We start from the raw sequence: 16356 nt of genomic DNA, 5'->3' as shown, positions 1-16356 counted from the left end.
CGCTGTGCTCTGATCCAGAACCACACTGTCATACTAACAACTCCTTGGGGACTCTAACTCTGCTTGTCTCCGTGATGTAAGTTCCTCTTCCTCCTCCTCTTCCTCTATGCGGTGGGTTCACCAGCCACACGGACCTCTCACCTCCCGTCCTGCAGACCCCTCCTCCTCCTCCGCCTCCTCACCCTCACCCTCTTCATCAATGCATGCTTCACAGGACGGCAGAGTGACAGTGTGTGAAGCCATCGGAGTGGTGTCAAAAGTTGTGCGACGGCCATACATCTGTATCTTTGTGTTAATGCACGCATGATCAGTTTCTTTGTTATAGATCATCTGTTTTTTAAAGGACCATAATGGTGTTTTTTTGCATGTTTAATGCCATCAACCACATAAATCACATCTACTGTTTTCTAGTGTCATACCATACATGTTGAGATTATTCGATTTAAAAACATTTTCAGCCAAAACGGTATGAAAATTGTATGCAAATAACCACTTGATGACCATAACAAAGTAAAAAGATCAAATTTAGAATTTTTGACGGTTTCTGACTTTAGGACGATTTAAATTATTTATTAGGGTGGTGGGGAAAAAAAGTCGGGAGCTTTGCTGTCAATGATAATTCTTTGAAAGAAAATTGAAAATCTGCAATAATCTGAATCGGCAGGTCAGACTTTTAAAAAGTAATCGGTGCAACAATTCCTGCTCTCTGCACAGCGTTAGTGTGGGATGACAAGTCATCCCCATGTTCCCAGGGTCCTCATTGTAAGAGATTAAGGACACTGGGAACATAAAACCCTTTGAAATTCAAGCCCTTAATAAGTCAAGAGGATACTGAGCAGAGGAACATAGATGCACTCCTCTGACGACACATTTCATTCACAAAAAACTGAAACATTACCTGTAATGAAGTACGCATCTCAAGTAGTTTTTCACGGTTCAACAAGTTGATTGTCATACCACCCAGAGAAGAAACGAAAAACAAAGTTTGGCGGTAATAATTATATGTGATTTGACATTAACGGGAAGGATCCTGCAAAACTGCCGTTATGGTCCTTTAAAGCAAACTCAGTCCACGTGATCCAAAGAGTCGTCAGATTGTGTCTTGACTGCTGAAAACCTGACACAAAACAAATTGACTCTTTTGGACGTTTCACGCATTCCTCGGTGCAGGTTGTTTTGGGGGCCCTGCATATAATAATAGTGATAACCTGGATTATTCTAACATTGTGTTTCTACCAGGTGCTCCTCTTTTTTGTCACCACGTTGTGCGACTTGATGGACTGTGACGTTTTCTTGGGATGTTTTACTATTTTCACCCTTTTGTCCATACAGTGCTTTCTTTCCTCTTCCCTCTTACAGTTCCCCCTATAGCCATTTCCTCTCGCACTAACGAGTCCTCGAAAGATTAACCGAGGACGACTGCTTCTAACACTCATCACTTTCTACATTCTATCACCTGTTGGGGTTGTGTTTGACACCTGGTGGATATTAACTGCTTTCTCTGGTTCATTGTGCATGCTTAAAGGGAAGATCCACCATCAGATGCTCCTACACTGTTATATAACATGTTATCAGCCTGTCGGCGTATTTTTACGCCTGCTTGTAGTTCAGTTAGTCATTTCCTACATTATGCAAAAATACTTTTGAAAAACAAATGCAAAAAGTTCCGTTCTCTCCTTGATGATGAGTCCAAGTGCAAGAGTTCAGAGTCGGCTGCTAAAAACATTTGTTAAAGCTTTCAGGAAGTCAAACTTGAAAGACAAACAATATGAAAACATGGATATTGTAAGACGGTTAATGTGTATTTGGTAATGTTTTATGTTCAAAATGCTGCAGACTCTTTCTGAACAAAAAGCCAGGGAAGCCTTGTGATGTACTTGTGATGCACGCTATATTGTTCACACACTGGCCTGCGAAACTTGTGTACGCCTGGAGAGAGAGAAAGTTTATCCCTTAGCCTGCAAATAGTCAAATAATCCTTTGTCGGCAGAGTTGAATATCGTAACTAAACTACTTAACTAAACATGGTGACACTAAACATGGTGAATTAATAAAACATCTTGATGAGATCACACTGCTCTTTGTTTCTAAAACCTGACATTTAACAGTGATTTTCATTCATTTTTATTTCTTGTATTTGTCAGACAATAGGCCTCATTCACAAACAGCTTGCACAATTTGTGATCTGTGATTAAACCGTTTTTCTTACTTGTTCGTACTCTGTGAACAAATTAGAAGTGTCTCAGACGATGCGTACGCACAAATGATGGTGTGGCTGTCTTAGAGAATGTAAACGCGCATCTTTTACTAAATACATCTCGTATTAAAACCACATTCAGTTCAACAGTATTTTAAACCGTTAATTTACTCATGCATTGGCCAAATGTATTATTGAAGCCCCTTCACCCTCATCTATTATTGTCAAAATGAAAATATTCAACTATAAAAACTGAGTGTTAGCGTTTATCAGAGTGTTCATATTGAAATGTAGCAGTTTTGGTTTTCATCGTTTTTATGGACTTGGCCTGTTATGATCGTCCATCAAATTCTAGTGCCATGAAATTGGGCATTAGAGCTTAACTCTTGTTCAGTTGTGAATTTATTTAGCTTTTGTGCTTTAGGTGCAGTGCTTCTCCCTTACAACAACTTAACTTTCTTGTCTTCGGCCAAAAATAATGTAACATGTTGGTGTTTTAAGAAAGACAGAATATTTTAGCTGCAAATCCTTCATTTGGCTAATTATCCATAGTGACAAAGAATTCAAACATACACACAGAAGCAATCACATTATCGGTTTCAACAGTGTCCAGTAAGTGTTTTACGGTGGACTTCTCCTTTATGGTCGAAGCATCGACTGAGAAGTCAGAGTCGATGTGAAGCTGTTCACGTTACTGTCTTCAGCAGCCTCTCCTGTCTCCGACTTCCTGTTCACGTTACTGCTGCATGATCTGTGGTGTCCTGTGATCTGATGTATTAGCATCTCACAGGAAACCTTGTTTTAACCCACAAGCTGCCCATTAAAAAAACGACTTCTCTGTATTTCCGGTGTGTGTACACAATTCATCAGTTATAATCATAAACAAATTATTTATTGATGGAGACGCCGCCCATCCGTCTCTGTGACTTGTTTTCCCGCCAGTTCATCGGAACTGCAGTTTTAGTAGCACATCACTCTCTGGCGGGTCTTTTTATTCATCTCGTTCATCATCGTCTCGTGCCACCGCAGCCTCACCGCCGTGTATTTTTAGCAGAACTAGATTGTTACTTTGTGGACTCGATGTCTCCCATCCTTCAGCCAAAACCTAATGCCTGGAGATGAGCTATTTATAAATCAGGCCAATGGTGTGATGTCCCGGTTGTGATCATTCACCCAATCACACTCTGACATCCTTCTGCCGAGGGGGAAGAAAACTCGCCCACAGCCACTTTTCTCTCTTGTTATCGCACTCTTTTTTTTGCTCACTTTTACTGTTTTCATCTCGGGGGCAGATGCATAAAAGTGTCTGTAATTTACTCACCATTAATCTGTGTGTATGCCTCAGCAGAAATATGCATACACAGTCTTGAACCAGATTCATAAACCCCTGTGTTTGCATTAATCTGTCATGCAGCTCAGTCATCGTGACATGAATGGATGCGAAACAGACTACATCCATGTTTAGAGATAAACCAGGACAGTTTGTCCTTCACTCGTTTTTGAGGCTGCAGTTTGTGCTTGTGTTTTATTCGACTGGATCTTATTTTGAAAAAGGGCTGCTTTCTCCCCGTTTCACTCATGATGGAGATGGGAGATGGTCCCGTGTTAAACACTGTCCGTTGACAACATAACATTATATCCAGTAAAATGTTCAGTTACTTTGAATAAGGGACTGTTTAGAGGCTTCTATGTTTATTTGTTGAACCGTATTAACACACTTCCTGTTGGGATTTTTTGATGTGGTTTTGCTTGTGATTTTAAAGCAGATTATCTCAATCAGTGAAACCAGATGTGCATCATTAGATCCAATCAGTGGGTGACTGAACACTGTCACAGTAATGAGGGACACCGTAAATGTCAGGGTCAGCAGTAACTAGGCATTGTTTTATTTGAATATTACACATCACACCTGTGTATCTGACCCCGTGATTACCTGAGCAGATGGTGAGTTAAAATGTGAGTCGCTGAGAGGCTGTGGATTTTATTGATTCATTATATTTTAGCTTTAAAATTGGTTTTGTTTTTTTCAGTTTCATCCACAGTTGTTGCTTTGCTCCTCATCCCTTCATATTCAGCATTACATCTTTTAAAGCTGTCTTTAATATGTTGTGCCTCATATAAGTTCATGTGGTAACCAAGAGATTAGAAATACAACTCCACCGCTAACTGCAGCCTCAGAACTTACCATTTAGTGTTGATTTGGTGGATAGAAGGGTTGGGGTTAGGGCTGGGCGATAACTCAAAATGATAATTTAGCATCTTTTAATTTAATCGTATCAATATGAAGTCATATATCGAGATATTATGATACACAATTACTTCGTCTGAAATTGAAAAAAAGAATATCAGAAAATCTGAATTGATAAGAATTATGCGAATACCTCAGTGTAGTTAGTCAAGCTATTGTCTTCATCTGATTACTCTGTATTTGTGTGAAGGGATGTAAACATAATCAGTGTACAGCTCATAGTCAGTTCCTGAATACACATTTTACAACAATATATTATATTTATAACCTAGATTAACCTAACATCTTTAACTGAGCTGGTCTAGTTGATCTAGACATTTAGAAATCAATCAAACAATAGACATCGCCTGAGAAAATGATTGTTCTTTTTCACACATTCAGTCCTTCTTTAATTGAAGTGGAAGATTAATCCCTTCAATTATTACATAACATCATTTACACATCTTCACATTTATGTTTAAATCTATTCACTTCCTGTTTATTTCGCCTCGTTGCTTTCCCCCCCCCCCCTCACTGACAGCTCCTTGTCATTGGCAGGACCTGCCTCGCTCTCCGGTGGCTCCACCCCTGGACTCCTGTTTCCTGAGACCGGCCCGCCCGGCCAACCGCCGCCCCCCCTCGCGCTGGGCCTCCCGCTCCCCCTCCTCCTCCCCCAAGTGGAGCGAGGGCACAAAGAGGAAGTTCACCTTCCCGCCGCCGGGACACAGGGAGACCATCTCGGAGGGCGAGGAGCCAGCGTGAGGCCGTCCTCTACCTCCTCTCTCCCTCCTCCACCTCAGCCTAAAAGACCCAGTACCTCAGAAACCCCCCACATCTAGAGACTCCCATCGTACGGAGCCTGAAGGGGGGGTTGGGATCCACCCAGTAGCACCAGCTGACCATCGAGGAACCAGAACTTTTTTAGAAGAACCTGGAATGTACTGTAATATCATCAAAAAAAGATTTAAAAACTACATTTCCATAAGAGGTGCCTGCACAGACTTGAGTTACTCATAACACCCCACATGTGTGTAAACTGTAGGTCAGCTGCTGCATTTGTATGAAGTTTACATGATTTTTTTCTGCTCATCTGTTTACATTTTTCTTTTTTACATTATCCTCCATCAATTCATGTTCAAACTATTTTTTTCAATGAGAGCAAACCTTCTGTGTTTTGGTTGCCAGCCTTTGAAGCATGACTTTTCTGTTTAGTTTCAAGGAGAGCAAACAAACAAAACAAAAAACAAACTACTTCTGCTTCATCGGGTCTGAAGCAGAGACGAATGATGTCATTTCTGATGCTGATGTATTTATTTTCAGGTGGGGATGAACGTTTGGCTCAGTAGACATGTAGAAGATGGTTGACAACAAGCTGAATATCCTTATGCATATTTGGAAGGCAGTTGTACAAATATCGGTCAAATATTTGCATGTCTTTGGAACACTAGCACTTTAGTGCATGTACATACGAGCTCTAGTCATTTGTGATCACTCAACTCCGCTGTGGGGGGAAAAAGAAAAACAATATTATGTTGGGAACTCTCCAGCTGTTGTTTTTGTTGTCACAAGATTTGCATTGAGTCAAATAATGGAGAATTTTTAAGTGCGTTATTGTACCTACCAGGCTGTCTTTGTACAGTTGTTACTATTGGATATGAATTACTTTTTCTTTTGACAAGAAAAAGGGATTGTGGGGAAAAAAATATATGAATGTTTTAAATGAAAAGTCTATGTCAAAAAAGTCTAATGATCTATAGTCTTATGTAAATACTCAATGGTAATAAACATGAATGTGTATTTACAAGACATCGTCCTCTCAGTGTGTGTGTTTGCATTAAGAAACAACCTTTAGGTCTTAAAAATAGAGCCAACACGGAGGTCCCTTAAATAGCCACTTGAGACTGGCTCCAGCGTAGAGTCCATCCCCATAGACCCTCATGTTTAAATGCCCAACTGTGCAGCAGAATTAAACATGTTCACAGCCTAGTAAAAAAAATGGTTCTCTTATCTATTTCTAATATCCCCGTTCATTAAACTGCACGTAGTAATTTTGTATATAACTCACCCGTTAAAATTATTTATCAAGGCTTGAAGACGGGCATAATTAAGGACGTAGCAGCTTTAAGTGAAAGGTCGCCACCATGGCGTTGTTCAGAGTTCAATTGTACTAAAAGACACTCTTAAGAGTTTTAAGCCTGTTTTCTGTTAGCCAATCAATATCACAGTTGATGTGAATTACATATGCACCTAGCTAGCACCAGCTGCTAATGGCACTGGCCCCGCTGGGCCTCACTCCTCTCCAGCTCCACCCTCTCGTCCAGATGTGGTCACTTCTGGTTCCAAATAACCAAGATGGCGCCGGCCGAAATGCCAAACTTAAGGCTTCTAAACCGTAGTCCACAAGCCAACGGCTGACGTCGCGGTGACTCCCTACACTTTTATGTACAGTCTACGGTTTGCAACTGTTGGTCTTGTTTAGTGTTTATCGCCATTATAAAAGTTAGATACAGCTCATGGTAGATTATACGCTCTTTCATTAGACCTGAGTTTCTGTTCTTGGCACAGACTGATCCTGGATCGTGTGTGTGTGTGTGTGTGTGTGTGTGTGTGTGTGTGTGTGTGTGTGTGTGTGTGTGGATTACAGTGCAGACCACAGGATTACAGTGGGTCAGGGAGGACAGACAGACACACACACACACACACACACACAGTAATGTGAATAAGAAGATTGTGTCCTCCCAGAAGTCAAATCCTGTTGCATCACGGTCATAAATGTGTCACCTTACTCATGTTGCTCAGCTTGTCACGCAAGATAAAGACCAGTCAAATGAACCTGGACTAGTTTATTTAAACATGTCCTTAGTTTTATATATATATTACTATTTTATGTAATATTTTTTGGGTTTATATGCCAAAATATTACGGTATGTATGGAATTCAGACATCTATAATTTTATAATTTATCTACTTTCTGCTTTTCCTACTTGTGATTTATCTTAATGTCTGCGGTGAAAAGGCCCACACAAGGAAAGCTAAATGCAATTCTGTTTGAGGTCAAGCATTGAAAAATGTCTCAAGAAAGTCTTTTGTTGATCTTCAACCTCAATGTGTTGGTAATGTTTAGGTAAGTGAAACTACTTGGTTAAGGTTGGGGACAGATCATGGACATCATTGTGTTTAAAAGAAACCAGTTGGACTGTTGGTAGCAAAATTGGAGCGAATTGACCCTTTAATTGTAAGTTTGTCTATGACTGGATCCTTTTTAGACTATTTTATTCTCCTTTACATTAGAAAAGCACAGATCATTTTCACCAGCGACTGTCATTACTGTGAATGCAATTAGTTTGTTAAATCGACTAGTTTTGGGCAGTTTTACATTGGTTTTGCAGAGATGTATTTGACAGCCACTCATCATGGAAATCAAAATGTTGGTACAGTCGAGAAACCAGTAGAAATGTCGGTTCCAAGAAGATACGGAAAATTTCCAAAAAGTAGACTCAAGACTGATCTTGAGTACTACAAATAAAGTTAGGTGAACTAACCCCCCTAATAAAAAGAAAATAAGTCTGAAACGTGTTTATGTTTAAGGTGCAGAAGCCTCCTGAGGTTGATGTTGCTGCCAGCTAATAGAGAGAAATATCTCGTCTTGCTTTTTTCTGCTCATTCAGCTTTTCACGTCTTGAGAAGAAAATACGGCACGAGAATTAAATCTGTAAATTTCAAAACTGTTGGCTTTAACTGGAGAACTCAATGTTTTATTGGCTCTTAGGGAGAAAAAACTGATTGTTGGAGAGCAGGAAAGAGGGAGTGATAAAGAGGCAGAGAGCTGAAGGCCCCCGTATACCTTTCACTGAGTTATAATGATGAATAATTAATGCAGACCAGCTGCACTCTGGGAGCTGCTGATGGCACCGAGCAGGTCAGGGGAGAGAAGAAGGCGAAGATGCTCTGCTTGTACTTCCATCCGCCCTGAGAGAAACCCACCACTGCTGAATAATTTAGCCCTGAAGTCCCTCCGCACACATACAGCACACTGCTACTCTCTAAACGCTGGACTCGACTGTAATAACGTCTGATGTCGGCTGCAGCAAGAAGGGTGTGACCTCTGTGAAATAGAAGTCACGCTAAAATACTGCAGATGTCCCGGAGCAAAGAAGGAGCCGGACAAGTCTTAAATCACTTTAAATTTAATATGTGACATTTTCAGACAGAGTTTCTGAAGGTGGCACTTCAACATCTGCTGCTGTTTACCAACTAAAACCTTTGATGAGGAAGCTTTTAGCTTTTAGCCTTTCAGGTGTTGAAGCAGTCTGCAATGAATAGAAAGGAATGAATAGAGCTGAAAGGGTTTATGTCTTCAAAATGAATCTTGGATTTTTGTCTTTCATTGGTTTTCTTTTTTAATAATTAAAAATGAGGCTGTAATTATTCTATAAAGAAATCGACAAATACTATGTAAAAGACCCAAATGTATGAATTAGTCCTTCTATCAATACTTTCAGGACGTGGTCAGCGTGACGTGGTCAGCGTGACGTGGTCAGTGACGTGGTCAGCGTGACGTGGTCAGCGTGACGTGGTCAGCGTGACGTGGTCAGCGTGACGTGGTCAGCGTGACGTTACCCCTTGGTTTGTGGTCTGCTGTTTGAAGCCTCAAATGCTTGTCGCCATCTTGTTTTTTGCAACTAGAAGTGAAACGGGAGGGTGGAGCTAAGTACAACTGAACGCTGTATTAGACATTTTTTGGCAACCAAAATGTTACAATTAACTTTCATGAACTGAAAACACACTGTGAAAGAAAGGGTTGAAGATGTAAGATGAAAACAGAGACAACTCCCAGACCGGACACCACTGTAGTAGCAACCTGTAAATCACAAGGTAGCCACGCCCTAAAGCATACCGTGCTTTATCGTCTATTTTATTTTAAATTGGACCATCATTTACTGAATGAACATCATGCTGTATTGAAGACTTGAGTGAGTTTATGACTGAGGTGATACTTCAAGTGAGAAGTAGGGTCATTTTCTCATAGACTTCCAATAATCTGACTTCTTTTTGCAACCTGAGTTGCACTTCAGCATTGGCTTTACTTTTCAGACCCGGAGTTTGCACTCAGCTCCATTTGTTCCAACTGAAGACATGAATCTTGCCAAAAAACGGGTCACACGTATAGTTTGTTCTCTTTATTTCTAAAAGGCTCATTAATGTCCTAAAACACCTGTGAGTTGTGACACCGCCACAAATACATTAACTATAGAAGGTTTAATGGTTAAACCTGTGTCCCTCTCACACCTACTTCAACTTGTCGCCTCCCACAAGACAACACTGGTCAGGTGTTCAGCTCCCCACAGGTGAAAGGGGGCGTGGCCTGGGGAACAAAGAGGAAGGAGAGTTGTTTGTGGAGAGTATTTGGGTTTTGTTTGTGAGGAGAGATGGATGAGTAAGGCTGGAGCCTGGCACTCTTCTGAGGAGAATAACCACATCAATCTCCTTACGCTGGTACCTCGACTGACTGAAGACAGTGTCCTCAGTACACCTACTGAGGACCATAGAGGTTGAACAGCAAACCAAGCCAAGGCCAGATTAGTTTTTTTCCAACCTGACATCTGGTGTTTGTTTCCTTTTTTGGAGATTTTTTTCCAATGCTTTTTCGATTGCTTTTTCCCGGTATGTACTTTTGCATTTTGAAGGGAGGACATTAAGCCTTTTTTACGTTGGATTATTGGTCGCATTAAGGAATTGATTTGATTTGATTTTTCTTTTAGCTCAACTATTTTTCCAAGAGTCTTCAGACATAAAGATATCACTTCAATAGATACAAACAGAAACAAATAATATTCATACAAGTAAGACACTTAAAACCCAGAATTAGCCTCATACATTGTACATCACACAAAATAACATTAAAACAACAGAGTGCTACAGATGCCCTGTATGGAGCAGGGAGCTCACCTTATATACAATGAACTGTAGCATCATCATTAATTACATATTTCTCTTGCCTACATTGACTTATGATATTTCTTTAAACTAATGGCGTCGTGTAGTTCCACCTTTTGTCAAGCCTGATAAGAGAATGCTCCTCTACCCAGCTCAGTTTTTATCTTTGTGAGACATCATTTCCTCATGTGGTTGTTCTCGTATTGACAGAATGTCTTTCTCTCACCAAATGGAATCGTTAATAAAAAGCTCTTGTTTCTTCGTATAACATAACAGTGGTGCCTTTTGGAGCCTTTCTATCTCACCGAGCACGACATTGCCCCCAAATGGCTGAGCAATAGATGACCTGACTGCAAACTAATGCTTCGGTTGACCTGCTTCAATAGGCAAATAACCAGTTGTCCTTCGAATCATACAGGCTGTGTTAGTGATGTTTCTTAATATGTGACGGATATGGGGAGTCCATGATAGACGATTATCCAAATGAATACCTAAAAGTTGTTTTAAGTTGAACAAATCTTGTGGACAATCCAGTGGACATTCCTCCAGTTACTTTTGTTGTGCTCTTATTTGGGGCTTATAAGGTTGTATTCTTAATAAGTGTTGAGCTCTCTCGAGCACCGTAATAATTAATGAGTTGCAGGAAGTCTCAATCACAGTTTTAAGATTCAAATCAACAATAGTTTGTAAATTAACCTTTTTTATGTGCCTTTTAAATCTCATCCCATGCCCCCAACAACAATAAACACTGCTTGATTAAAGGGTAAATACAAATAACATCCCATGACCATCTTTGTTGAACTGATAAAAGGATTTTTAGTTTTATGCCGTCACCCCCTCTTCATTACATATTATGTTCCTTAATTAAAAACCCTTAATATGCCATTCAATGTTATATAGTGGAATACAAATAAGATTAGGTTTGTGATTTATCGTCCGACGTCTGATCACCTCACAGTCGACACAAACTACTTTACAAAGTCACTTGATCCAGTTAACTGATAAGAAAAACAAACGATGCTTAGAGGCTACTGGATGTTTGTGAGGACATTCAGTGATCTGCTGAGCCAAAATTATAAATGTCTTTGACAGGACACATTGAAAAAATAAACAAAGTCACATTATCTTATAAAATAGTTTCAGACCACTGCATTTTCATGCAGTCATGCAGAGCTGACAGTTTGAAATCCCAAAAATGCTGATCCATGAATAAATTTCAGGATGCGTGATGCAAAAAGAAATCTATTTTCATTGGTGGGAACAGAATAATCAATATGAATTTGTTTCTTACTGGCCAAAACTGGGGTGACATCCAGTTCAGGTGGGTTTTCAAAGCATACTGAGTTAAACTGTCTGATTTCTGAAAAACTGCTTTTGAACATTTGACTGTGAGTCAAGTTTTTTCTCCGCGGCTGCGATGATGAATAATGCAACCTCGGCTGTCTGGGCATCTCTAGATTGTTTAGAGCAGTTTCCTCTCGTGTTCCCAAATCTGTGTGTGTTTGACTAAACAGATGAGACTAGCCTCTCGTTTTCTCTTTTGCCTTGTTTAGTGGAGTTTGCAGCTGCCAGTTTAAGGACTAGTGTGACAGTTGAATCTGAACACTGGGGATCGATGTGCAGGGTTAAAGTCCAGTGGATGTCAAAACAATCTGCGGTCACTGTAGAGGGAGACAGATGGGTTTCTTTTGCAGATTTCTTTGTTCAAAAGCAGCAGAATGCTGTTGTTCTCTGTAGGAATTCACCCCGTCTATTAAACTAATCACAGAGTGAGACCGAGGAAGAGTGTCCTATCAAGTCTTATCTCTGCGTTCCTGACGCCAAAACATCTGATAGGAAGAAAACTGACTTCAGAGGAAAATACCAAAAGTCTGTCTCTAACAGCAGATTTTTTTTTTTTAATTGCCACCTCCATACTAACTACAAAGAAGATGACATTCATATCAGGAGGAAAAAGAAGACTTATATTAACCATTTAGTAACCATGCTTTCTAAGCATCACCCAGGTGTGAAATAGATTCATATACAGATACTTTCTCCCTTTTTAATTGGAGTAAATGGGAGATGAAGCAAATATTTGCAGGACAGAAATGTAAAGTGACAATCCCTTGAAGTATACTTCACCCACAAAATGACCATTTGCGTGTCAATTACATGTTCCCTTGAATTCTTGAAGAAAACTGTTTTTCTCGCGTGCCTCCATGGTGAACGAAGAATCAAAAAAAGAAAATTCTTGATGAATCGATAACGGCAAAACTACATCAAAACATCCGTTTACTTTAGTGCAGTATAATCGAAGTCTCATTTATCAAGCCGTATGCTCACTACTTCACAAACGCATGCATCCTAAGCAAGCATGAGACTGTTCAGGCAGAAGAGTTTTATAATCGGATGAATTGTTACTATTAACAATTGTGAAACCCTTTATAAAGTTTAACGTACTTGAAAATTAACCAAAATGTCAAGAAAACATTAGTCCTCTCTGAATAGGGAATGAAACCTTTCACTGTTTAGATGTATTCAAAGTGAGACCTGTTGTCCAGACAGTTGAATAACAGCATGTACGATCTGACACATAAAGACACATTAAAATCAGTTTTACTAAACTCCCCTCGTTCTCTGTGTCCTGCTGACAGAATTAACGTTTCTGAGGCTCCACGCCGGCTCGTTCAGCGGGCAATCTGTCAAAAGTTGGACCCCAAAATTGCACATGCCTGCAGCTGTGTGCGAAGGCCTCAAACGGACAATGAGCGACACAATGGGCCCGGCTGTGCCATTAGCTGAGAGGTTGTCATGCCAACGATACAAAAAGCCCAGAGGAGACTTCATATTGAGCGAGAGCTTTGCCCGGAGGCCCTTCACTTCTCCTCACTTTCTTTTCCATCATTATTCATGTGAGGGAAAAGGCCCTCAGTCCAGAGCGGAGGCAGCAAGGGTGTTCATGCTGGGGGAACAGCGTGGCAGAGGCCGGGTGTCAAGTTGGGTTGTTTTTTTTGTTGTTGTTGGATTTTAACTCCACATGAAATGCACTATTGTGCGAGTAAACAGACAGTCCCGTTGTGCTGAAGAGGGTGACGGCCGTTTGAACCCTAAACTAAAGCAGCGGGACCGTGGCTCAGGCTGGCGTCGAATCAGAAACAAAATGTTCAGCAACATTTTCAGAAGGCGTGAATACAACTCAACAAAAGAAATAAGGGAAAGTACATTTAGGATTTGGTTATGTAAGTTGTGGAAACCAGTGGTGGAGGAAAAGTTCCAACCAATCTAAAAATACTCCGTTACAAGTCCTGTATTTAAACGTCTACTTAAGTTATAGAACAGAAATGGTATCAATGAATAGTAGTCAAAGGGGAAGATCGAAGGCTACATTAATGTGAGTAATGCAGGCAGCAGACGAGGAAGAAGAATACTTGGGATGAAAAAGATCTCTCTTTTAAAGTATCAAAAGTAAAAGTACTTGTTCTGCAGACTAATGGCCGCTGGTGTCGAATATATTACTACATGACATTATTAATACTGATGCATTATGGCTGGTCGAGTTGGAGTGAGTTTCAACTTCTTTATTTGCAGTTTGGTTGTCGGGTGGTTTTATAAGGTCGGGTCCTAAAGGTCACAAGATAAATCTGAGGGGTCGTGTGATGATTAAAGAGGAAGGAAAGAAGAAACAGTGCACAACATAGAAATAGAATCTGGGTAGAACGGACATTCCCATTTAAATCAACGTAGCAGGATGGTCAGAGCGGCAGCCATTTTTATTTGTACCATTGCCTTTGCGACTGTTGGAGCGGGCCAACTTATACAAACTAAACAGACTCTAGGTAAGTCACGGACTCACTGAGGTGAGGTTCAAAACCAGCAGTGGAGTACCACGACGCGTAGAGAGAGTAAATCAGTCAAATGTACTTTAATGCTTCATCACTTTGTTCGGCTAATTTTCAGTAACATTTCCTTTTGAAATGTGGTAGATAAAGCAGCATATCATTGAGTTTTCCCAAATGGAAATGGGAATATTCAAATGCAAGACCACATTTACCACATGTGTCTGTTCAGTTTTTTTGCGCTTATCGTTGTCCTGTGATTGACCCCCACCAGGTTACCCAGAAGCCCTCCTCTTCAACGTACAGTACATTTCAAAATAACAAAATGTCCAGTAGGCTTCAAGTTCAGTTAGACCATCTGTCTGTCCTTTTGAAAAGCATAAACAAAAAGACGCCATTCATTTGGTGCCTCCTTGATTCCTCTTTTGTTTGTGTAATTTGCTTTGGACGGGCCCAGTCTCTCTCACACACACAGAGCTCACTCACAGCGGGGCTTTGCCTCCACACAGAACGGGATGTAAAGCCCAGAAACCTCTGGGTCCCACAACATCTGAGTAAGTCTCTGTCTCTCTCTCTCTGTCTCTCTCTCTGTCTCACACTCTCTCTCTGTGCGATACCACATCAGAAACAATGATGGAGGATTTTGGGCCGTAATCCTCCGGCAGCTTGCGGTTGAGGAAGGTTGGAGAGGAATTATAATGCTTCACACACACAATGTTCTGTTCTTCCTTTCAGATTAGTATAGAAACATGTTCATTTAAAATGTTAAAATACGTTTGCAATATTCTGTTTTCCACATATATTGAGATGTTCAGAATGTGTTCCAACACTTTTTTTTTTGCCAAAATGTTAATTTAACAAATCGTCACAAAATTAATTTGACATGCATTGATTTACATTCATACCCTAACATTAACCCTTACCACTACATGACTAACGCTGACTTATGTAGCGTTCACACTCAAAATGGCATGTTCTGTTGATTTACAGTATTCTCCCACAATGCAATGGAACTGCTCGCTGCTGGAAAACCAATTCAAAAAATATTGTTTCTCTAAAGATAATTGGCTATAAAATGTTTAGAAGAACTTGATTCTGCCCCCCTCCCCCACACAATAATTTCCAAGCAGGCGGTTAGTGTTGAGATGTAAAAAATTTAATATGAATCAATTCCAGGATAACCGTCTAATCAACAGAACTGTAACATCCACATCATATCACATCAAATGTGAACAGCACAGATATCTGATATATGTTCCATTTTTTACAATCAAATATTGGCCTCAGGTATCAGTTTAACACGCGCAGCAGTTTTGTGTTTGTAACTGAATTAAGGAGATTGAGTTTCACAAACTCTGACTTTAAAGCATCGACGGCTGGAAGGAGGGAGCTGGTCCCTGCTGACGGAGCGGTCCTGACGAAGTGACAGTCAGCTGGATGTCGACAAGCAGCAGTCGAAGAAGACATTATGGCACACAGTGAATTATTGATAAACTGCTCTGGCATCGTAAAGGTTGATCTATGATATATATATATATATATTGGGAAAAATATTGGGAAAAAAACTGTCTATATATTTCAAACGCCACATAACAGAAGAAGAATTATATTATTAATTATTATTACTTATGTTGCAAGTTGCAAATATCAGTCGTCAATGTTCTTACCAGTCGTGAGAAGCAAAACTGTAGTATTTGAGTATTTGTCTCGAAGATTTTGGGGCATTTTTTTCTTCCATATTTTTGGAAACATTTCAGTTGCAAGGACAAGCATATTTTAATCTAGGGTATATCGGTTAATGTTTTACTCTGCACGTGACATCTAATATTGCATTTCTAAATGTTTCCTTAATTTTAGGATGGATAGAGCTGTCAGTTTCTCTTCCCTTTAGCTTTGAAAGAACTATGCATGTTTTGTGTCTTTGTTTTTTGATAAATTTCCTTAATTGGTTTCTATTACAATTAATTTTTCGTGGGGTTGGTGGAGAGTATAGATTATTCGGATTGGACGTTAATGCACAACAGCATCATAAAAAGTTGAATCAACATCTCTGTAGAAAGGCTGTCAGAAACGTTATAGAATAGTGCATGGCTGCTTTTAGGAAAGAACGTTATTTTAAATAATTTTTAAGGAGAGAGAGAGAGAGAGAGAGAGAGAGAGAGAGAGAGAGAGAGAGA

The 16356-nt window shown here is 40.0% G+C and overlaps 1 protein-coding gene across 4 annotated transcripts in view; it reads left to right on the top strand.

Annotated features, from left to right (window-relative positions):
- mtcl1 (microtubule crosslinking factor 1) overlaps window positions 1-6230 on the top strand; it is a 61779-nt gene extending 55549 nt beyond the window's left edge. The window contains exons 15-16 of one of the 4 annotated variants that reach the window (XR_004213370.1): window positions 19-76; window positions 4983-5002. Coding sequence is in view for 3 of the 4 variants with exons in the window: in XM_031864922.1 (XP_031720782.1) it covers window positions 4983-5186 (204 nt within the window). In the remaining variant the exon portion in view is untranslated. Of the gene's footprint in view, window positions 1-18; window positions 2291-4982 lie in introns of those variants that run through there. The other 3 variants (XM_031864923.1, XM_031864922.1, XM_031864924.1) reach the window with 3 other exon arrangements.
- The last annotated feature ends 10126 nt before the right edge of the window (window positions 6231-16356 follow it).

The sequence above is a fragment of the Anarrhichthys ocellatus genome, unplaced genomic scaffold (genome assembly GCF_004355925.1).
Source record: "Anarrhichthys ocellatus isolate YVR2014 unplaced genomic scaffold, GSC_Weel_1.0 scaffold32, whole genome shotgun sequence".
Classification (NCBI taxonomy): Eukaryota; Metazoa; Chordata; class Actinopteri; order Perciformes; family Anarhichadidae; genus Anarrhichthys; species Anarrhichthys ocellatus.
This window is presented reverse-complemented; position numbering and strand designations above follow the sequence as displayed.